The 24,517-nt window shown below is 31.8% G+C and overlaps 3 protein-coding genes and 1 non-coding gene across 4 annotated transcripts; 1 reads left to right on the top strand and 3 right to left on the bottom strand.

Annotated features, from left to right (window-relative positions):
- Window positions 1–1,363: 1,363 nt before the first annotated feature.
- On the bottom strand, window positions 1,364–6,836 carry LOC110639947 (peroxisome biogenesis protein 2). The gene is made up of 8 exons (XM_058150067.1): window positions 6,574–6,836; window positions 5,471–5,584; window positions 5,206–5,359; window positions 4,528–4,664; window positions 4,329–4,429; window positions 3,466–3,583; window positions 2,101–2,267; window positions 1,364–1,695 (listed from the first exon to the last, which is right to left on the bottom strand). The coding sequence occupies exons 1-8, from the start codon at window positions 6,673–6,675 to the stop codon at window positions 1,569–1,571; spliced, it is 1,020 nt and encodes a 339-aa protein (XP_058006050.1). The 5' UTR covers window positions 6,676–6,836; the 3' UTR covers window positions 1,364–1,568.
- An 843-nt stretch (window positions 6,837–7,679) lies between these two features.
- LOC110639921 (protein THYLAKOID ASSEMBLY 8, chloroplastic) lies at window positions 7,680–9,749 on the bottom strand. Its single transcript, XM_021791047.2, has 2 exons — window positions 8,981–9,749; window positions 7,680–8,003 (listed from the first exon to the last, which is right to left on the bottom strand). The coding sequence occupies exons 1-2, from the start codon at window positions 9,672–9,674 to the stop codon at window positions 7,987–7,989; spliced, it is 711 nt and encodes a 236-aa protein (XP_021646739.2). The 5' UTR covers window positions 9,675–9,749; the 3' UTR covers window positions 7,680–7,986.
- Window positions 9,750–9,830: 81 nt separating this feature from the next.
- Window positions 9,831–9,912, bottom strand: TRNAS-CGA (transfer RNA serine (anticodon CGA)). Its single transcript has one exon. It is a non-coding gene; the product is annotated as a tRNA-Ser (tRNA).
- Window positions 9,913–20,726: 10,814 nt separating this feature from the next.
- LOC110639929 (auxin-responsive protein IAA27) lies at window positions 20,727–24,300 on the top strand. Its single transcript, XM_021791053.2, has 5 exons — window positions 20,727–21,464; window positions 22,255–22,484; window positions 23,350–23,491; window positions 23,622–23,683; window positions 23,902–24,300. The coding sequence occupies exons 1-5, from the start codon at window positions 20,914–20,916 to the stop codon at window positions 23,937–23,939; spliced, it is 1,023 nt and encodes a 340-aa protein (XP_021646745.2). The 5' UTR covers window positions 20,727–20,913; the 3' UTR covers window positions 23,940–24,300.
- The last annotated feature ends 217 nt before the right edge of the window (window positions 24,301–24,517 follow it).

Raw genomic sequence — 24,517 nt, forward strand, 5'->3', positions numbered from 1 at the left:
AATCAGTTGATATTAGGGAAGCTTCAAGTATTCCTTGAATATCTATAAAAAAAATCTAATATAATGATATTTGTTTTGATTAATTAGCATGAATCTTATGATATCACCTAATTTCAGAAACCAACAAAAAGAACAAAAATTAGAATATTGTATTTATAATATAAAATATAGTTAATGATTAGTTTAAATATATGATTTGATTGCTAATATAGCTCGAATGAAGTCTCTATTTTAAAAGGGTATTAATATAAAAAGGAGAGAGTGGAATGAAAAGATTTTGTCATTAAGCTAAATTTCTATTAGTTTAGTGCTGAACCCTTTTTTAAATCATCTACCAAACATTCAAGAAAAATCCAGAGATGATTTTAGGTCTGTTCTAGTAACGGTTAACTATTTTAGTTACTGTTAATTGTTAATTAATTATAGATATTAATTATTAATAATTAATTAATTAATTATATGCTAATTTAAAGTAAAAATATTTAATAAAAATAGCGGTTAAATATAAAAATAATGATATTATCTTTATGATTCTAATCAAAATACCAAACATTACCTTAAAGAAATAATATTTCATGATCTACTCTTTTAATTTCTAAATACTATTATAAATATTTATACCTCCAAATAAGAGTTAATATTTTAATTAGGATCAAAACATTAAACACTTTAAAAATTGTTGCCAAACAAGACCTTTGTCATATAGTTCATCAATTAATTACTCCCTAAAGTTTGAAAAATTACATCCCTCTCAACAATGTTAATGGTTTTCAAGAGTATGCTACAAGAGCTCCATCCACCCCAGCCTCCTACCTGCTTAACCACCTGAACCAGACAGATATAACAGACTAACAGAGAGCAGCTAGAAAATAATCATGACTCTGGGAAAGCTACCTCTTGCCGTTCATGGCGGATGCAATGATCTGAGGAAAGGTTCCCTAGAGCATGATGAAATTACAAAACCATCCTGCCAATGAGGAAGAAGAAAAGGCAAAGAACAAAGAAATGCACCAAAGTTACCTATTTCAGGCCAAGGCATCAACGTTTTCTCATCTTGTTTTCAATCTGGTGTTTGGGCATAAATTATATCGTGTACACGCTTCCACTCAAAAAGTGAGGCTTGGAGACGTGAAATATATGCATTTCTTACAAAAGCATTCACACGAACACCCACCAGTTGCTATCACTTCATAGCGATTGCAGCCACTGCTATGGGCTTTAATTATTCTTACATGCACCAGTACATTACAGAAACCAAAGGAAAGGACCTTAGAGAACTCAATAATGGGTCAACTCAACTCCAATTATTGAACAAGGTGTCAAACTGTTGCATAATGGAGCTGTAAATCAAGAAGAAAACAACTGTGCAGAGGAATTTATGAATTGAGAGAAGAATTTCTTAATTTAGAATTATGACAAAGAATGATTCCCGGCTCAATTGGGGAACAATTGCTTCTAAAAATAAAAAAAAACTTTATCCCGTGATTAAATTATATGCCTAATTCTGGCACTACTTTTCTTTTCTTTTTTTTTTCTCTTACAGTACTTTATATTGATCTTATCAGTTCTTAACTAGGATTTGTATCACTGGCTGAAAAACCATGCCGCTGCATAGCTACCACTGGTTCACTGCAACTAGGACACCGAAATGATGAAGATGCAGCACATCGTGTTCTAAGGCAGTAGTAGCAGTACCTGCCAATAGGAAAAAGTCAAGACTTGAAGCAAAACATTATGCCTGAAGCCAGATTTGAAAAGTATTTAAAGAATGGAAAGATTGCCGTAGGGTGTGTTAGGAAATGTTGCTTTAGGAAGTGTTACAGACCATGAAATAACTTAAAAGCCAAACAGAAGAGCAAATGAGCACTAATTGGGGCTTAGGATTTTGCCACTGCTATTTACAACCCAGTAAGCCACATAAAAAATAAAACTGGAAAAAGAAAAATAAGGCAATATGCTACAAGGATTAAGAATGTGTAGTTAGGCCTTATCACCATAGAAAAAGGAACCGATAATGCAGTATGCAGTCTAGAATCTAAGCTGGATGTAGCTTCCAAAAAGCTGAAATAATTGAGGACAGGGGGAAAATAATTAATTTACCTGTGTTGACAGGGCAGGGCGAGGAATGGAATGGTTGGAATTGCCTGGCAAACAGGACAAGTACCATCATCTCCTGCAGAACTAGAGGATTTGTCCTTCGAAAATGGACTAAGTAAGTTTTTTATGGATGATGAGTTAAGAAGAGGAAGAAGCAACAACAGCATCTCCTGCAAATCACCAAATGAATGCAAGTTCAAGAACAAATTTGCCAAGACAGATTTCATCGTGGCTGATACTTAGGTATTTCAAGCAGTAGCCAAAGGACATGAAACTCTAAAAGAGGCAAACAAAATCAAGTGACTAGTATAAATCCTCCAAAGCTAGTAATATAATAAATGGTGGAGGCACACAACCATGTAGTCAATGAGCTCTGTAATAAGATTTACCTGGACAGGTTTCAGCAGCAGGCCATCTAAAAGAAGAATTACTCTAGTCAATTTCAAGTCAACCCAAGGAGTTTTAATAATAATATCCAGCTTAATAGCAATTTGCTCGAATCTACTTCAAAACATTAAGTTAAAGAATAATTAGAAACTTAATCTCATTAGTTGTATACACAATTTTGAGGCCTTCAATTTCCTCTAATACATTGTTCTTAACTTTGTAGCCAAGGTCTAGAACAGTTCGCACAAGGTGTTTATCAAAAGGAAGCCCAGGAAAGAGAACAAAATAACTGAACAGGCATCATATCACGACATAAGCCTCCTGCAAGGAGGTATTAAAGATGCATTTTAGTTTCAGGTAATGCTTGAGCATGCCGACAAGGCATCCAAAATGTTTTACTTTGCAGGGTTTTTATGGTATAGAACTTACAAATTGTTAAAATTGAAGGCAACAATAAATGATTAGATGAAATGAAATACTGAATACAGCCATGAGTATAAATAGTAGGTAATTTGTCTCATGTAAGAGGGAAAAAAAAAAAAAAAGTGACCCCATATCTGATTTGCAATTCCATTTTTCCTCTCTATCAACCTATGAGTTGGTCCTTTTTTTGTTTATGTTGTTGTCTTTTTTAAAAGAAAAAAATTCTGGGCTTTGTCTAAGCACAGTACGCAGTCTCACTCCAGCTTATCCATCACTAATGTCAATTGATTAATTAAAAGCAATCATTTTGCCAATTCTGAATAATGAAGAGCATTATTAAATACCAAAAGGACATTAGATGATTCAGGAGCCAAAAGAACAAGTTGATAAGAACAGAAAGAGACCTTTCAGAGCAGCACAAAGATACAGATATAACAAAACAAGTTATTAAAGGCATTTGCCTTGTATATGAAATTTCGAGCCAACATAGACTAGATAGCATGTAAATCTTATTAAAGAACAAATGCTCATAGATACTGGGAATTTAGAATCAATTACCGAAAATTCATTCCACACTAATTGGCGATTCATGTACTCAAAGCTAACAGCTCGGTTCATGTTAGGGTGTCCGTAGACAAGCCTTGCTCTTAAGACTCTTTCAACAAGGTTCCTAAACCTGCATCAAAACAAGACAAGAAATGAAGATTCATCAACTACAAAGAGGTCATCAACTAAACACTCTTTTCAAGTTATGAATTTTTCAAACAATAAAACTATATAATACAATTATGATATTTGTCACAAAAATAGAAGATATTTAATTTAAATAAGTAAACAACAAAAGAATTGATTTTCCCAAAATAAGTAAATATATGGAGTCATCCATGCAAATGCATCAGCAAATGATATGTAGTAAACTTTTGCTAGAACAATTCTTAAATCCTGTCAGAAATCACTACTACCATAACAAAGGCATAAGTTACATTTCCAAAGATCAATAATATTCCACATTAATCCATAGAGAAGAGTGATATATGACAAATTAATTTAGCCTAAATATACGGTTATTACTTGGTCATCTTAAAATTTTATTACAGATCATCTGTTTCGCTGTAAATCAAACAAGTAAGGTCAATATAATCTTTCTTTTTATATCGAGAATGACATGCAATTGATCAATTCAAATGCTTACCCATTTATTTGTCATTTTTTTGTCAAATTGAAACAATAGATACATTAATATTTTTCTTTGCACAGATTCAGTTATAAATAATTTTTCAAAAACAGAGTCACCAATAACAATCAAGAATGTTTATCTAACAATAACATCTTATAAAAACCAAAGTTAACTAAATTTCATGGCTTAATTTTGTACTAGTTGTTCTTCTAGAAAATTAGAAAAACCATGCTCAAAATCGTACCTTCCTGTGAAAAGAAATATGAGTAGGTTGCCAAATGAAGCAGCCTTATAAAGTCCCTCAATACGTTGTATCAAAATCCATGCTCGCCGTGCTAATGGCCTCTGAAGAATACAAAAAGCAAATTACTACCCCGTTCAATCCTCCACCAATTTTTCCAGGGTGAAAAGAAAATATTTAAAACAAATAAACAAAAAAGTACCTGTTCAGAATCACCCCATCTACGAAAAGCAGAGAATGTCTGCAAGCGAGCCCAGATATACTGACCACCAACAGTGGCAATGCAATACCAAAGTTTCTGAGCCATAGTAAGTCCAGGTCCTTCCAAACCTGTTCTGACTGTAGGAAACACAGTGTGCCAGGCAAAAGTTAGATGACAACTAGTTCAAGCTGGTAACAGATAAAAAGTGCCAAGTATCATTGTAATGGTGAATTATCAAAGAACTTGTACATGAACTTACTCAGCTCAACTAGAGTTTCAAACCAGTCCGATACAATCCTTAAGCCTTTTTAACCTTTTGAATGTTAGAATGACATGAATCTTCGATTTAAATATATTGAAAACACAAGTTCCATTGATGAAATCACAGAAATTAAGTCATATCAAAGCATAAAGAACGTGAATTTAAAAGGCCCATAAGATTCCCAAAAAGGGTGATCATAGCTTAGATGAAGAACATATTCACAAGCACATAAAAAGCCTATTTAAACAGGTCCATGAGAGCAATGAAAGTCATCTACAACCACTGAATTTGCTAGAGGAGCACCTATCAAGTGCAAAGGCATTCAATGTAAACATAATAATCTAAGATTAACACATAAAACTAGAGCCAGCCTCATAAAATAACAGCATATGCAGCAAAAGAGCAGACCTGCTTACCTTTTTCTCGTGGTACCACTGCACGATCATCTCTATACCTCAGATTCATCAGAGCATTTCCTGGAGTAGGCTTATCTACCCAAATAGAGAACCTCCAAATAAGAAACTCAAGGAAAGCATCAAGTTCTGGCTCATATTGAAATAACATTCCTGGCTAATCCCAATAAATGGAAGAAACAAATTAAACATTGCCTCATGCAGCATATGATCAATATACATGACCAAATAATTTAAAATGAATAAACCAGAAGAGCCAAACAAATACCTTCATTAGAGAGAAGACCTTGACCAATTGCTCTTTTAGCATTGCTGACATTTCAATGTCTAATCTTGCAGCATCAAATTGATTAACTCTAGATATTGAAATTGGTATTCTTGACTGCCACAGAAATGAAACATTAAAACACGGTTAAGATTGCAGTTTAATTGCACATAGGCCCAGCTCAAAAATCTTCTTCCAACACATGACCAGATAGAAAATTACAAATTTTGCTCTACAAATTGAAGTAGAAACTAGACATGTCCAGAACTACAGAAAATTGGAAACTTGCCTTGCATGTCGTCTATTAAGTGTGTGTGTGTGTGTGTGTGCTAACCCTACACTACCTCCATAACCATAAACATTTGGTGGTGAAAATAGGGAAAATTTCAGTCATTTATCGTAATTCAGCAATAGGAAAATTAATTCTGACCGCCTGAAGTTCTTAACTTTTTACCAGGGATTGATTTATTTCCCAAAAAATTTGTAAAAGAAAACAACAACAACAACAACAACAAAAATATGCGCCAGAAGATGAAGAAAAGTGTGTGTGTGTGTGTGTGTATATATATATATATATTCTTTTCTTTTCTTTTTAACCCTGCAATACCTCCATAACCATAAACATTTGATGGTGAAAATAGGGAAAATTTCAGTCATTTATCGTAATTCAGCAATAGGTAAATTAACTCTGACCGCCTGAAGTTCTTAACTTTTTATCAGGGATTGATTTATTTCCCCAAAAATTTCTAAAAGAAAACAACAACAACAACAAAATATAAAAAATATACGCCAGAAGATGAAGAAAAGTGTATATATATATTCTTTTCTTTTTAACCCTGCAATACCTCCATAACCATAAACATTTGATGGTGAAAATAGGGGAAATTTCAGTCATTTATCGTAATTCAGCAATAGGAAAATTAATTCTTACCGTCTGAAGTTCTTAACTTTTTATAAGGGATTGATTTATTTACCAAAAAATTTGTAAAAGAAAACAACAAGAAAGAACAAAAAAAAAAAATGCGCCAGAAGATGAAGAAAAGCCCAAATTCATAGTTGGAAGGGGAAATTAAAAGGAAGTAACAGAAACAAAGAACAAAAAAAACCTGGTGAGATGAGAGGGTGACCGATCGCCATTGAGGAAGCAATTTTTGGTAAGCAAGAACCCATGCATCTTCTGGTGGAGGCGAAGTATTGGTAGTACTCATTTTAAAAAAGCTGCAACCGACCGATAATGATGTGATTCTGGGATTTCTAGGGCTTGAAGCAGAGTAAGAGAGATAGAGGGAGATGCTGCGCTAAGCACTATTCACATATGCAGCTACTGACTGTGGTCCAATTGCAAGGTAAGTTGGGTTGAGGTTCTGAAATTAAAAAGTTACATGTATTTTTTTTTTAATAAACCATGAAAATTAATTTTATTAGCTTATATTATTTGTGTATATTTTAATTTAGATTAATTAAAATTATGATGTAACTTTATAATATAATTTATAGTAATATAATTTATACTGTATCTCTTTAAATATATATATATATACAGACACACATACATCCAGGTGAGATAAAATGGATGGTTGCCATTTCATTATATGAATATGAGAATATCTTTAGCTCCCATAACCTTTACTGGGCTGTATTCATCTATTCCAAATCAATGGGAATTTAGAACTACCTTTGAAAGTTACACTTGGCTTTTAAACATAAAATTTTCATATGAGACCACATTTTCACTTTATCACTTCAATTCATTATGCTATTTAGTGTGCTAAAAAGTAATGCATAGAATTTTCATTTAAAAATAAATATATTTTAAAATTAAAAAAATATATAAATGATATATTTAAAATTTTAAAATGATTTCAAATAATTATATAAGCTTTTAAAATATTTTAAATTTTAATTAAGCTCTTTTAACTATTTAAAACGAGATATTCAAGTTCAAAATTAACAGAAATAAATCCGTTTAGAAAGCTACAATTAAGTGCCCTTCAGCCATCATCAAACCACCGCCACCTTCACCTTTCCCTTCTCTTTCAAAAATTTTCATTGTTTCTTCACTTTCTCAATAAAAAGGCTAAAAGCTCAGTGAGCATCGAATGGCAAATGGAAGGTGCAAGGTTATCCTTTTAACAGAACCATTTAATGTAGTTAGCCAACTCAAGTAATAGCTCAATCTAGTCCCAAATAATCGAACTAAAATTAACACCATTATCTCCCAAATTCTAACAAATCTTATTGTCACATAGAAAAATAACAAAACTCTGACCTCCTGGCAATTGAGGCATCATTGCTGTACACAATAGAAATCATATATAAACTGATGATAGGATAATACATGTAAGACAAATTTGCAACCAAAAATCTAAGCAAGTGGAGAAGTGAAAGCACAACCATTATAATCAAAATAATACAAATGAGTAAACTTGCACTAAGCTTCTCAGGAAAGATATGTTGAACCCAAGCTCTCACCAATCATGGTGAATCGAGGACAACTACCATTTTTCACTCATTTCCTTTTATGCAAATGCACCACCTAAAGCAAGCAAGCAAGCATTCACACAGAATCAAAAAATGAAAACCCCCCAAAAAATATATCAATTAAAATTCCCAAATATTTATTCCTTCGATCAAATAAAGTAAAACTCATTCAGTGCAAGTGGTAGCATTGGTGGACATGCGAGTGACAAGAGAGATGACGGTAACAATGGAAATAAATGGCAAACTTGAGTCATGTGATCGTGCAAGTCAATATTGATTCAATGTTAGCTAATTTCTATTAATTTGAGACTTAAATGTATTGCATAAATAATAGAAGAGTTTAATTAAATCTTAAAATATTTTAAAAATTTATAAAATTTTTTGACATAATTTTAAAAGTCAAAATAAATTTTTTATCAAAATAAAATTAATTACTTTATAAATACACGTATACTAGATGCACTTAATCTTTATTATCCCTTATTATCATTTCATTTACACTGCTCATGCCATGAATTAAAATTACAATTAAATTAGAATAAATTATTAAAATTAACATTAATTAATATTTATTAATTTTAAATTAAATCAAAATTTGAATCATTAAAGCAATTGCCAACTTTCTTTTTAATTCAAAACCTAATCATATTTATAATTGAAAATAAAATAAAATCGTTCTCAACAAAGTCAAAATTAAATTAGAATAATTTAATATTAAATTTATACAAATTCACCCCTCAATCGAATTTAATATCCTCCTGTCATTGGCCACAAACGGAAAGCAAAACGGCTAATTTCAACTTAAAATTAGCTTGTGTCCATTATCACGGCAATTTCATAAATATTATTTATATTATTTCCTTGATTTTCATTAAAAATTTAACTTTACATATAAATAATTTTACTTTAATAATATAAAATTACTATATACCCTTTTTTTAATTTAAAAAGCAAATGTAAATAAAAATAGCCAAAATTTACACCAACACTAATAAAACGTTTTATTTTACACTCTCAAATTCTCCAACTTGCCCCTAAAAATCCCACCAAATTTCTCGTCAACCTCACTCGCCAACTCCGTCTCCCCCATCCTCCTTAGCCCTTTACTCAAAACACCAACCACATACTCATCCGCCGGCCACGTTTCCCCACACCCACTCCTCCTCAAAATCTCACAAATCTTCACCGCCGATTCCCTTCTTCCCGCATCCACCACGCCTCTTATCACCCTCAACAATCCCTTATCTGTCTCCCACTGAATCCCACCCTCATCTTTCTCCAAATACTCAATTAACTTGTCAATGTGCTCGCACAATTTGTTCCTAGAGAGACCAGAGATTACGTCTGCGTAGAGGCCCAAATCAATCTGGCCAGAGTATTCAGATCGGAGCGTTGAGAGCACGTGGATGGCGAGGGGACAGAGGTCTTGCCGGAGGAGCTCGCGGAGTATAGAGAGGAGGTCTGATTTAATGAGGCGGGAGAGATCAGGGAGATCTGTGAGGTTTGATGATGATTTTTTATAGGCTCGTTTGAGAGATTGGACAGCAAGGATTGCTTCGGTACTTAAGATACGGCCTCTGACGAGAGGACCGCGGTTGGATCGAGGACCGCCGCAGCGTATGGTTGTAGCTATAGTGGTGTTCGGAGGTTTGGTTAGGGTTTTGAGATTGGGTTTTGGATAGAGGAAAGTGGAAAAGGTGAGATTTGAGTGAAGAGCTGAGGCCATGGAGGACAGGGAGATGGAGGGAGCGACTGATGCGGCATGCGGTGATATGTGATGAAGACGATGGTTGAACTGAGTAAAAAGACGTGTTTGCCCTTGGAAAAGTATACGAATTTCGACCTAACCCAAGCAAAATTAAAAAAAATGAATAAATGAAAACGTCGACAGCAGGATTCGAACCTGCGCAGGCAAAGCCCAACAGATTTCGAGTCTGTCTCCTTAACCACTCGGACATATCGACTAATGATAGAATACTCAGTTGAATTATAATTAAAAACAATTAAGATAAGTAGAATAATTACAATCTCACTGATAAAGTTTCATTTTCATTTTTTTTTATATATATAATTAAATAATAAAATATTAAAAATGCACAAAAATAGCTTGGAATCTTTGATAGAGATAGTAACCAGGCCCATCATATTTAGAAACCATTCCTCAACTTTATGGACAGCATATGAGGCCCAGTTTTACACTGTTTGTGTTGGGCAAAAACAGCCCCAATCATTGTTTAAATAATGTTTTCCATTTCCACCATCAAGATCAGATCAGATCAAACCCACATCTTGAATCTCATCATTACAGGAATTTATTTGCACTTCAACTTGAAATCTTGGCAATCTTTTAATCTGCAATATAAAGTACAGCCAATAGTTTACATAATACATGCCATGCCATGAATAATTTAACCAAGGGGTAGCTGTCTCAAAGATATGAAAGCCAGAATGTGTGAAATGACTGGTTAATAAATATCCATTCTGATGTGTGAATTGTGATTGATTTTTGATTGATAATCCTATGAAACTTTGTATTAGTGAAAACTTAGTCATTAGGTACAAGACTAAAAAACCATAATATTTGGATTTTCTTAGTAAAATAATATTATTCTATCCATGTTTTTACAACATCTATTACTATGGAGACCTATGGCCACTCTAAAAAGCTGAAGATAGAATTGGTTAAATTAAAATAATTAGGGAAAATTAATCATTTATAAAAGTGTTGTGGGTTTTTTTTTTTCTCCTAAATAAGAGCAGTGGAAACATAAATTCATCCCTAAAATGATTGATTATTTTAATAATTGTGGGGGAGCCTTGAAAATGCTTGTCCAATGCCTGGTTGCCTTTCATGATTTTTTCTACCACTACATTAATATATTCAATCAGAGATGGATTTTATTGGTTGTGATTCAGAATTATTTATCTTAAATGGATTAAAAATCTGCTCAGAAATTAGAAGTGTGTCTGCAATTTATTAGATGCCCACAGGTTGGTGGATTTGGACCATTTCAATAAACACATACAGATGATGAATTCAACTATACAGAATGATATATGACTCTTTTCCTTGTAATATATTAAGGGATCATTAACATGCTAAACACTATTTGGACATAGAGATGTATAGAATGATTTGACAGTGTAATCAGGATTTTTGTGGCTTGGTTTTCCCAGTACATACATGCCGTAACTTCCATTCTTAATCTGCTATGATTAGGTTTATGTCATTTTCAGTAAAAGCTTTAAGGAATAAACATAAACTTCTCATTAAAATTTTGAACTACTTCACATATTAATATTCTTGGGTGGTGAGCCTTTCGGATCATGATTGATTTGACCTGTGCTCAAAACTTCAAAGCAGCAGGATCTTGAATTCCCAGTACTACTTCTTTGCTCTTCCATTCTCAAAATCTGCTGAAATTGCACACAAGATTTTGCAGTTCTTGAATAATATAGTTTCTAGGGTCATCTCTGCATTTGGCAATAGTTGCTCTACCCAGGTTATAGCTTGACTGCTAATTATATTGCTTATGTTTTGCACACAAGTAGTCAATTCCCACTATGTTGTTCTCCATTATAGCAATAGCACTTAAAATTAATCAACGTTGGAAAACCAACAACTTCAAAGTGATCTTCAGCTCAATTCCCAACACTGCTGATTCACTTTCACTCAATAATAGTATGACAAATTTGATCATCTTCAACATGTAGGCTTCTGATATCATTTCACCATTTGAACTTTTTTGCCGCTTAAAAGATTTCAGGAATAACGATGTCCCACTATCAGAATTCTCAAATTTTCTAGATAAAACTGATTTTTTTTTTTCCTTTAATGGTGAATAACTCAGGCTAGTTCTTCTGAGTAAAAGTAATTAATATGGATACGTTGCAGGCTAGCAGCATATCCAGTGACTTCTGATATGTGTGATTCAATGGGCAATATATTGATGAGTGGAGAGAATTAAATCAAGCGCCTAGATTCCTCAATCAATTTGTTTACAGAAGGCCTGGATTATTCCCACCAAGAACAAAAGGAAAAAGACCATGAACCCACACATGGAATCACAATCGGAGGCCAAAATTGCTTCTGGGTCATAAGTAGATGCCTAGATGGTGAATAATCCAAAACTTGCAAGAACTTGCTTTCGATCCGCTACAATGTTATCAGAATACACATTAATGATTCAAAAATATGCTAAAAGAAGTAAGATAAATTAGTACAGAATACTAGCCTTCTATATGTTGCATCACTGTTAAAAAATAACTCTTGTGGTATAATCAATATCTGGGGCTATATCAGTTTTAATGCAGCATCTAACTCTTGGCATTGCAGCTGTATACAATCTGTGGTCTAGCCCATAAAAGATAATGCATGCCTCTATGTGCAGCATTATTAGGTTCCCATCATTTTCTTTGAACATTAATGACTAAACATACTCAATTCGAAGTTCAAACTATAATAACTTGTGCTAGACGAAACCTCTTTCCTGTTAATCACTGATTAAAAAGACCAAATTAATATCACTTGCTTCACAAAATCTTGCTATTTCAGTTGAAAATTCTAGTGGATTAACAGCTAACCACTTCCCTTTTATCATGATAAGTTGATGGGAACTTTGATTAGGTGTTTCAGTTAGAGGCATGACAGCTTAGAATTTATAGGTTGTATTTGGATTATGCTAGAAATACTTTGTAATGTATCTCAACTCAAGGGGCCTACCATTATCGCTGTCTGAGTGAAGTCTCTTACTAGCGATCAGTAGTGACCCCAATATACATGCAAACTTGATTGAATGATATGTATGGAATGTGCAATTGGACCTCACCAATAATGCATTTTATCTCAAATCTTGTCCTACCAATATCATATACATAGACCAAAAGCACATTGAGATGACCAATCCTGTGGGTTTAGAGGATGCAATAGTAAGTGTAGGCGCCCTCAATAGTCGCCATCAAATAAGCAAAATTCTATGTCCTTTTTTTTTTTTTTTCCCTTTTTCTTTCATGAATGAGCCATTGTATCATTGCTTCGATTGTGTGGCTAAATAAAATAAGTAGTTGATAAGGTAGTAACTCCATGGCAAAGGGTAGGTGCATGCTTAGACTTCGTCCCGATTGGTTTCACTCTAATTTAGAGTTAGAATTGCCGATTTAGTCTGGTTTTAATTCAAAAATGATTTCAGTTCAAACTCATTTCAATTCGAAATAATTCTATCCTATAAATCAGTTTCAGAGCAGGTTCAAGGCCTTGAACTATTGACTAGGCTGATTTCGAGTTTAACCCGAGCCAATCCCAGTTTGGTTCAAGAGCTAAACCAACTCTTGGCCGGGTTTAGGTGCACTAACTGGCATAGTCGCAAGTATTACAGTACCTAGATAGAGCAGCCCTTGAAATGCAGTACTGAGATTGGAATTTCAAATAAGTTTCATATGCATAAGGGGAAAAATATATAGTTTCATTGTTCATTGATAGAAACAATTCAGAGAAAAGCAATATATGGTGCAGTCACAAAGTGGCTTTAAGACTTTGAGAGCCACAATTGACAATGGTTCTAATGAGAGTTCACTTGGAAATGAACATTCTTTCTCACCCTATCAAAACCTTGTGGGCCTGCAAATAATATGCTTTCAAGATATATGTAAATCTGCTTAAAACTGTTATTAAGTTAATTATTTGATTTTCTTGAATCAAAATATATAGTGAAAATTCTTGCCTTGCCAATTGTCAGGCACATAAACATAGGTTTGCTCCTAAAAAATGTTAACAAGGGTTTTGATAAAGCTTTTCAAAGGTTCATTTTCAGGCACACATCACCTTCACCAACAGGGAATTGGACTTAGCTTCAGTGGAGGGTGAAAGTGAAAGAAAGAAAGAATGAATGAAATTAAAATGAAATGAATGAAGGGAAATCATTTTCAGTCATTGAGAAAGGAAATTTAAGTTTTCAGAAAATGTAAAAAATTAACTTGTTTAATTGAAAGTATTATTCACTTTCTGATAAGTGAAATGCTATTTTTTATTATATTTCTCTAAAAGTAAGTTATTTATTCTAAACTAGATAACTTAATTCGTGAAAAGTAAAGCTAACAATAAGTAATTCATTTAACCAAACAATGTTCGAGAGAAAATTATTTTTTTATAATTTTTTTAACATAAATATAAAATATAAAAACGACTCAATGACGAGAATGGACCGCTGTAGAGAAAATTGTTGAGTCCAACAAACAGAATTTTTCTTTTTGAAGAACAGAGTTCAATTCAATCTCTCTATATTTTGGGTTAGCCTTTGCTTATCAGCTTGCCAACTAGTGCTCACTGTAGACATAGTGCGGGGCAAGTAGGTCCCTCTCTTTTTTTTTTTTTAATTAATTCATGTATTTTGATAATTATGAAGATTGAAAAAAAGAGACAGGAGATAAAAATGAAGAGAGACTGAGGAAGAGAGAGCAAGAATATTACAGGAATAATTTTTCCTTTTAATTTTACTATCTCATATAACATTATTAAAGATTAAAGGTAATTAAAATAAATAAAAATACTACTTTCACTTATTTTTATTTATTATGTTTGAATTTTTTTTTTTAAAATTATTTGTTCCATTTAAAAAAAATCTTAAAATATTAATTATTGTTTTAATTTTATTCTTTATTATTATATTTACATAATTTTTTAGGTGATATAAAAAATAATTTAGTCTATTATTAATATAATTTTTTTTATAAAAATAAGGTTATTTAATTATTTTTTTAATAATATATAAATTTTAAATAAAAATAAATAAATAAATATAATATTTTATTTACAGAATAAAATTTTAAAAATATATTAATAAAATTATTAAATTTTATAAATTGATTACTAAATAATGTGGAAACCAAAAACTTTGTAATTCCTCTAAATTTCAATATATATATATATATATATATATGCATTTTTATAAAAATAAAATAAAATAATGTGAAAGATTTGAGCAAATACTAAAGTGTTAGAATACCCAATGACCCTCCTATTGAAAAAATGGGAATACTTGGTGACCCCACTGTGGTAGGACCCACCACTCTAGCGGGGGGCACATGTTTACAAATTCGGACCCACTTCTTATAAAAGGACGCCACCATCCTTCTCCATGCGCATAGTCAAACAGGACGGTGATTGCGGGATTCTATTCAATTCCCACTCATAGCGTGGCACCAATGTACAATATCAGTCTGAAAAAAAAAAATACATCAAATATTAATTTAATTAATTAATTTAATAATTATTATATAAAATATTTATATCCAAACTTATATAAAATTAATGAATATATATATATAATAAATATATAAATTTATATATAACTATTTAATTTAATAATAATAAAATTTATATATATAATTAGTAAAATTTATATATTTATTTTTTAGTTTATAATAAATAAAATTTAGATTTTTTTACACATATATAAAAAAAAATTTAATGACTGCAAAGTGAGTTTACAAGTTAAAATTAGTAAAAATGAGAGTTCTATTTCCTTATCAATCGAGATTTAACTTTACTAATAAGTATTTTAAAATTATTTATTATAAACGTATTCCTTATTAATTAAAATTTGATTTTTTTAATAAATACTTTATAATTATTTATTTTAAATATATAAGGTTGATATAGAGAAATACAACTTTAAAATTGTAGATTTAATCTCAGTAGCAAGTATATAGTTATAGTGGCCCCTTAAGTAGCTATCCACATGGAGGGACCAAATTTCATTCTTAGTAATTAAAGTTATCTTCCAATTTATAGCTTTATATTCTCATTAAAGTTGGTTGCATTCTTCATATATATTATTTGCAATGTGTGGTACTTGTCCTCAAATTAATAGTCTCCATCTTAATTTTTATACCAAATTGATTGGAACATTATATTATAAATGTAACAATTTTTTAACATAAGAATAATTTCTTTGTTTAAAATAATTAAAAAGTCAATTCTTGGTCATCCCTTAAAAAAATATATCTATACTATTCAAGCCCTTGAGTTCTAAAATAAAATTATTATTTTTTATTTCTAAAAAAGAAAATAAAAACCAAGGGATTAAAATCTTGATGTGTCAAATGGATTAGGTTGATTTGGTTCAAATTATCCATTGAATCCACTTGGTACCATTAAAGAATTGTTTTTAAATTTAGAAGGACAGGACTGTGGATCTGTGTGTTATAGGCTTTTACAGGAGGAGGAATAAATGGCAACAATATTCAATAACTTGACACACTCAAGGCACTGAAAAGATTCAAAGGATTCTTTGGTCCTTTAAAGATAAAAATGCATCCTTTCAATTTTAGCAAAACTCATCATCTCCGATTAGGAACATTGACAATGCCATGCAAAATAGATTAGCACTAATTTCACCCAAAAATTAATTTAAAAAAAAATATTTAAATCATATATAATTCAAACACTTTATTTCAAATCAATATGAAACAGTATATCTCACATTCAAATACGAATATATAAAATATAAAATTTATCGATAAATATATTTATGGGTTCCTTAAAATTGAAGTAGAGCAAACTCTGACATCATGTAGAGAAATTAGATCAGTGTTAACTTCACTAAAAAATTAACTTAAAAAAATATATATTTAAATTATATATAATTCAAACACCTTATTTTAAATTAATTTGAAACAGTGTATTTTATATTCAAATATGAATATCTGAAGCATAAAATTTGTAAGTAAATATATTTGTGGGTGCTCTAATATTGAAACAGAACAAACTCTGATATTATATAGAAAAAAATAGATCGAGTCTAACTCAACTCTAAAGATTAACTCAAAAGAATGTGATTTGTCTAAATCTTATATAACTTAAACACCTTATTTCAAATTAATATTGAATAATATTATTATTGTTATTGTTATTTTTAGTTGATTTGAATGTGATAGAGAGAAAAATCTTTTTACTTCAACTTTACAAAAGTTAAACATGTAAATCGATAAACTTTAGCTTAATAATATTGGAATCATATCTAAAATTATGAAATTTGAAATTCAAATTTTAATAAAGTCAATTATGTAAAAAAATATATTATATAATATATAGGTTTGGTTGGATATAATTAAATCAAAATCACCTCAATTATAGTCATGTTCTATCTCATTTAATTTAATTCATAAAATCATTAATTTAATATTTTAAAGATTAAATTAAACCTCAATCCCATCATCAAAATATTGAATTAAAACATTAAAAAAATTGTTTTGAGAACCTCCATAATATTAATTAGGCTCATAATTAATATCATCCTATTCACATATTAGGCAATAATTTGAAGTTCCATTTTGAAGCAGTTGGCTGCACATACAAACAAGGCCTTGTTAAAGGTCTTATCAGGAATAATAAGCTGCCATGTGTTTGGGCAGTTGAAAGCCTGCCTGGAATAAACATACAGTCGCAAGCGCACAAGAAAGCATTTTGACAGCACATGGAAAAGCCTTTGTTTTCTTTTAGCAGGATAAAGGTGGCCTCAGGATCTCAAAATTGATCCCTACTGTCTACTGATAATAAGAATCTGCTTGCCATTTTTTTTTTCTTTAATTTTGCCTTTCTTAAAATGATTTATGCTCTGTTTGTTTTTAAAAATATATATTTTTAGTGTTTAGGATAATTAGAAAAATTGATTAAAATGAAATTTTTTTTTTTAAATTAAATTAATTTATTCTTTTAAAAAAATAACTTTCTTATTTTAAAAGAAAAAATTATGTTTCATTAAATATGAGAAATTTATAAAAACATTATATAAATGTATAACTTGTAGTTTATCAATGGTGATTATCACCATTTATTATTTTATATTTGTTTTCTTATTTATAATACAAAATAAAATTGTTTATAATATTTTAACTTGATAAAAATAATATTGTTCAATATATATTTTAAGCAGTATATTATATATTTTTTATTTTTTAATATTAAAATTAAATAAAATAAATTATTTAAAAAAATAAATTTTTGTAAAAAAACTTTTTTCATAAAATAAAAACAAAATTAATTTAACTTTAAATTTAAATTTAAATTAAAATATAAATATTCTATTTATTTCACAAAAAATATTTTCTATATTTTTTAACGTTTGAAACACTTAGAAAAATATATCAATGAGTAATATTTTCTTAATCAAAGGTGAAACGAATTTATTTTTTTTACACTTTAATAATTTAATTAAAATGTGAAAAATATTTATATATACGTGATATAAACACATATTATTAATTTAATATTATAATAAAATAGTAAAAATATTTCCATAACTGACTTGGACATCATTGCAAAGGCTCATTAGTCAGAATTTATGACTTTTGAAGCTCCATTAAAGATATAATGTTGGCTTTGTTAGTTGATGGAGTAACACATGGTCAAAGTAGCATAATATTTGAAAGAAATTTAGTCAATTAAATTGCTAATAAATGATTAACAATCTCATTAGTTGGCTGAAGTGGGTTAATTTGGACTTGAAAGAAGGAGAAGAAGGAAGATATCAATCAAAGTTCTTACAATAAGCATGCTTAGACATAGAGATTTTCTATAAAGTTGATTGGATGTTTCAGATAACACTCTTTTGGGGTGGATGAGACAAAATCTTGTGCGAAGATTATGCATAGTTTGCAGCATTTATTGAATTCATATTAAATCTTTCAAAGTTGATTTTTTTTTTCCACAATTTTTTAATTTCAACAATGATATCATGTTAAAATAATAATGATGTGTAGATATTAATAGCCTCTGCCTGCTTATTTTGAAATTAAAATTAATAAACTCTATTAATTTTAATTATATTTGAATCAAAATAGGGATTAAGAGTAGATTAAAACAGAAATTGAATAGCCTTTCAATTCAATTTTGATCTCCTAACTTTAAAATCAGAAAAAATAACCATGAGCCGCCCTACGTACCCATTTATGTTCTAAAATGCCGCCGTTAGGCGGCTTCTTCCACGATGCAATGTATTGACTGACCCTCGTATTTTATTATACTTTTTTTAAAAGAAGAAAAAAAAATTTTATGATTACAATTTCTGAATATAATAAATTTTAATAAAAAAAATCAATTAGCTTTACTTGTAATGAGATTGAAATTGTTTTTAAAGTGGTGAAATTTTTATAAATTATAAAAAAATAATGGTTTTTATAACTAGAAATAAAAAGATAATTTACAAAAGAATGTTGAATCTGGAAATAGCAAAGAGGAGAGTGGAAAAGGTGGTCTTAGACAGAAGGTTTTACCTTTAGGGGACAAACGGTAAACGGAATGGTCAAATAACCGGTTTACTTGACCGTGTCAGTCAATGGGTCTCCAATGACGCAATCATGAGGAAGCGAGGTATACTTCCGTCAACTCTAGCAACTAAACGCCGTTATGTTCGCTGACAACTAAAAGTGGTAACGTGGGTGAATCTGAAGCGTTGCATTCGTATACTTGGTCATGGAGCGTGGGATTTATTGCGCGTGATTTGTACTTTTGGATTACTCTTACACAATAATTAGGACAAGATACAGGCGTGGTAAGAAAAAGATTCACCTCCCGACATTATTAACCTTTAAAATCAGTAATTCACTGACCTCAACAGTAAAGTGAAAATTAGTATTCAGAAAATCACCTCTCACTTGCATTTGAAATTATTGAGTTTTGCCAAAAATAGGGGAATTTTAATTTTTTTTATTTTATCAATTTAAGTGTAACTTATTTAAAAGTATTACTTTTTTTGGACAGTTTTGTCTTATTTAATTTAAAATTAATAAAAAAAGAAATTTATTATCAGATGTTGAAGTGGCCTTTTCAGTTATCACTTTTCTCTGGTGCTCTGATTGTTCGATGTCAGCTTTCCAGCAATAACACACATAGAGGAAATGAACATATTTATGTATGCATAATAATGGAAAGGAAAAGAAATAAAAATGAGTGAACAATATTGAAAAATGAAGAGTTATGTTTTATGTTCGAAAAAGAAAATAATTAGCTCAGAGAGCGAATAATATACCTTCTCTTCCCCTCTTTCTCTTCCTCTACTTTCTCTCTTCCCAAGCATACCATGAAGTTTTGTCACAGCATTTGATATTTGCCAGAAGCATAAGACAAGCAGTTGTTCGTTTTTGTCCCATCACTTTCTGCTCTGTTCCTGTCCATGCACTCTTTTTTTATCATCCTTTCCTTTTTCTTATACCCTGTTAAATATAACCATGCAGGTGGTATCAATAATGAGGCTAATAAAGTAAAAACATCCAAACACTGTGCAAAAGTTTGCCGGGGAACACTCAGTGAGCTGTCGGTGGAACCTTTCTCTTTTAGTATAAACATTACATTTAATTTAGGACAACTGCTCCCCCATATATTTTAATAATCCATTCATGTGAAATTTCGTTATTTAATACATACATAATCCACGTTTCAATCCCATCGTATCAGAATTTCTCTTGATTTAGTCGTTGCTGCTGCATAATAGATTTAGTGTTGAGTGCCTGATTTAATCCTGTACAAAAACTTGCTTCTGATAAAATATAGTTAGCAGAATCCATTTTCCAATTTGGTGTTTAGCTAAATTAACACTTAACACAGTCTAAGAGACTGAAGAACTAAACTGGATATGGCATTCGTGATCCCATATCTAAAGTCATCATGCGTTTACTCTGTGGTAAGGCTGCTATGGAAAATGTTAAGAACCCGAAAAAAGGTAAAAGTTTTTTTAACAAAAATCAAATATTTATATATAAATGAAAAACAAAGTAATAGCTACAGAGAGCCCAAAAAAGCTCCCTTTCTGCATCAACAAAAACCAGCCCTTGCAAAGCTAACCAGCAACCTATTAACACCCCCCCCCCCCCCCCCCCCTCTTTTCTCTCTCTCTCTCTAACCATTCTCCTGGCTTGTTCATATATTCCTCTCAACCTTTTTCTGGTTTCTTTCATCTTGAACAAATTTGATGTCTATACCACAAGAACATGATTACATAGGTTTATCAGAGAGTTCTCCCATGGAAAGAATCTCTGACAAGCTCTCCTCTTCCTCTTCTTCCTCCTCTGCTCTCTCAACAGAAGAGAACAGCAACAAAAACAAGACTTCTTCTCTCAACCTGAAAGAAACTGAACTGAGGCTTGGTTTGCCTGGGTCTCAGTCCCCGGAGAGAAAACCGTTGCCTGGAGTGTCTCTTTTTGGTAAAGATATTGACACCAACACTAATGGGTATTCTCTTAGCCCATCAAAGAATTTAGTTTCAGGTGCTAAGAGAGGTTTCTCAGATGCCATTGATGCGTCCTCTGGGAAATGGGTTTTCTCTGTGAATAATGGATCTGACGCTGATTTGAATACGGGGGCTGTGTTATTTTCTCCCAGAGGTGATAATGGTAATACCCAGAAATCTTCTGTATCTAAGAAGGAGGTTGTTGGTGTTATTACTCAATCTTCAAAGCCAGTTCAAGAGAAGGGAAGTCAAGTATCTGGTGCAAATGAGAACAATAATGCTCCTGCCGCAAAGTAAGTTCAACTAACCAACAGTTAGGAGTTGGTTTCTTTGTCTGGGCTGTTTTGCTTTGTAACTCTGTTTGTTCCCTTCATCAATCTTTAACTGTAACGAGAATTGTGGGAAAGGGTAGAAAACAAAATTATATGTCCCAAGAAAAATGAAACTGTGAGCAAATCAAACCATTTACGTTGTGTTTCTCGCTGCTCTGGTTTGTGGGAAGATAAATGGAATGACTAATCTCAGGTTTAGGCACAAGTATTCTACTCAGCGCAGTAGAGTGTTATTAAAGGTGGTTTGGGACCTATAAACTAGAAATTGGAAAAACATCCTCTTCCTCTTCTTATCATGTTCTCATTCATTTAATTTGGTCATAAGTTTCTGCTTTCTCTTTATTGTATTTGGTTTAATTAATCTCTAGTCGGTCTCTTTGCCCTGCTCCTTATGATTGTTTGCTGCTGCACATTTAACTTTCTGTTTAGTTGTCACTTCTTTTTGTGATTCTTGCCATGGTAGCATCTAAATTTTTATGTTTTTCACTTCTGTAATCTCCAGACTATGTCAAGTGATTTGCTTTGAAGAATCTACAGAATTCCTATATAGTCACTTGAAAATTAATAATACATGCTTTTCTAGATTTATGAAGCTTTTCGTGTGCAATTTATGACTTACTTCTTCTAGTTTGTTATTTTTCTTCTCTTTAGTACCTTTCATCCTTAGCTGTTTTCCTTCCTTAGACCAGTCAATTCCATTTCAATATTATAGTAAATTTGGTGAGTTCTGATCCAAAAGTTTCTGCAACAGGGCACAAGTGGTAGGATGGCCACCTATTCGTTCTTTCCGTAAGAACACTATGGCCTCTAATTTGACAAAGATCAATGAAGATGCTGAAGGCAAATCAGGTTTTGGGTGCCTCTATGTAAAGGTTAGCATGGATGGTGCACCATACCTCAGGAAGGTCGACCTCAAAACCTACAGCAACTATGTGGAACTCTCATCTGCACTTGAGAAGATGTTCAGTTGCTTTACTATTGGTATGCCAAACCTCCTCTTTTCCCTCTCTTTCTCTCTCTCTCTCTCTCTCTCTCACATACGCTCATGCACGGTCACACACATCTCGACACATTTGCGCGTTCATATACAGTTGATAAGCAAATTGTTTCAGTGAAAAAATCTGTCCTGAATTGGTTTGGTGCTTAAATGAGATTTTTTATAATAAGAATCATAAAACGCTTACAAAGCTCTGATGGAATATTGTTATGAATCCCTTAAAGCAGGAGCAGCTATCTTCTACTCTCCAATCAACAAGTGCAAAAATCTTAAGTGGTGCTACATTTGTTTGCTGTATAATTGAATGAAGCATTTGATTCTTGAAAGTTTATGCTATATAACTTTTTCAGTGAATTTTCTGATTGGATGCTTAAAATAAAATGTTTAAAATGAAAAACCAATTCTGCTATGATAATTTTAAGAACTGCCTACCAAAAAAGGACTTGCGAGTGATAGCGGGTTTGTACCTGTTCTGTTGTTAACTATTGACCAGCTCCACCACTAGGAATTTGGGATTTTAGAAGAATGTTTCTTTTCTAGGGACAGACTCATTGCCAATCTGCTCTAATTTAACTTCCAAATGGGGTTGAGAAAAATGAGCATTTGGAGGTTCATGGATGTAAATATTTAACCTTCATTAACTTTCATTTACATCTTAAAAGAACTCATAAACGAAGCTAATGAGTCAACCTTCACTCCACCCCTTAGCTCCCTTTAATCAACTCCCATGCAATATATTAGCACTGCAAGCTAGCAAGGTTGCTTGATGACATTTTATCGGCATATTTCTTCACTTGATTGTTCTTAGATGTCTTGAAAAGTAATCCACTTGTGTTGACTATGATTCAGGACAATGTGGTTCCCATGGATTTCCAGGGCGAGATGGGCTGAGTGAGACTTGTTTAAAGGATCTTCTCCATGGCTCTGAATATGTTCTTACTTATGAAGACAAGGATGGTGATTGGATGCTTGTTGGTGATGTACCCTGGGAGTAAGTGCATTTCACTTTCGATATTCTCTTTTTGATGTTCATGAATAAATTATTTTCAGTGAGCCGAATTTGCATAATTTGGGCCCTGAAAAACAAGATATTGATGGAACTCTGTTCTATGTTATTACAGGATGTTTACCGATTCATGCAGGAGGCTGAGGATCATGAAAGGTTCAGAGGCTATTGGGCTTGGTAGGTTCTATTCACTTATAATGCCATATGCATAAACTTCAATTCGCACATAGCTAATAGTATCTAATCATAAACTCCAGCAATCCATTATGGTCATAATTTTTATTTTCTAGACCTTTTGGATGAATTTATTGGTCGACTTTTGTTTGTGTGGACATACTTTTAACATTTATGCATCTTCTTAGAAAATGGGTTTTGATCCTTGTGCTTGTTTGCAGCTCCTAGGGCCATGGAGAAATGCAAGAATCGTAATTAGCGCATTAGCATCATTGAGCAAAGGAAAGCTTAAAAAGAATTTTTCTGAAATTCCAAGAAGCCTAAAGTGTGTGTCAAAGTTGAGCTCTATGCTCATGAGCAATATATGTATGGAAATGTCATAAGTTTGCTGTATTTAGTGAACTGGGGTAAGAAAAACTTTTTACATTTAAGAGACAAATATTTAAGTTTGCCTAGTTTAATTATTCTCTTAGCTCTACTCTTTCCAGGTGTATTCCAATTTGTGTAAAAGAATGGATTGTTTGCCTAGAAACCACCGGTATTAGCTCTAATTACTACTCAGTTACTAACATTTGATCCCAAATGCTTATCATTTGGTATGCAATATGGTATTGGACAAATATGAGAAGGCTCACAAGAAAAGACTGTTATGAGTTTGCAATTATGAGGAATAATGGCTACACCTGTTTTACATACAAGTATTATCACATGCTGGGATGCACTGCTTCACTCCATTTATGTTTTGTCTCCAATTTGTTGTTTTTAGAGCCCCACAACTGCTATAACAACTTGCACCATAACAGGTACCTTGTATTGATTGTGGAAAATGGGTCATTA

Source organism: Hevea brasiliensis, chromosome 1 (assembly GCF_030052815.1).
Source record: "Hevea brasiliensis isolate MT/VB/25A 57/8 chromosome 1, ASM3005281v1, whole genome shotgun sequence".
NCBI classification, from domain to species: Eukaryota; Viridiplantae; Streptophyta; class Magnoliopsida; order Malpighiales; family Euphorbiaceae; genus Hevea; species Hevea brasiliensis.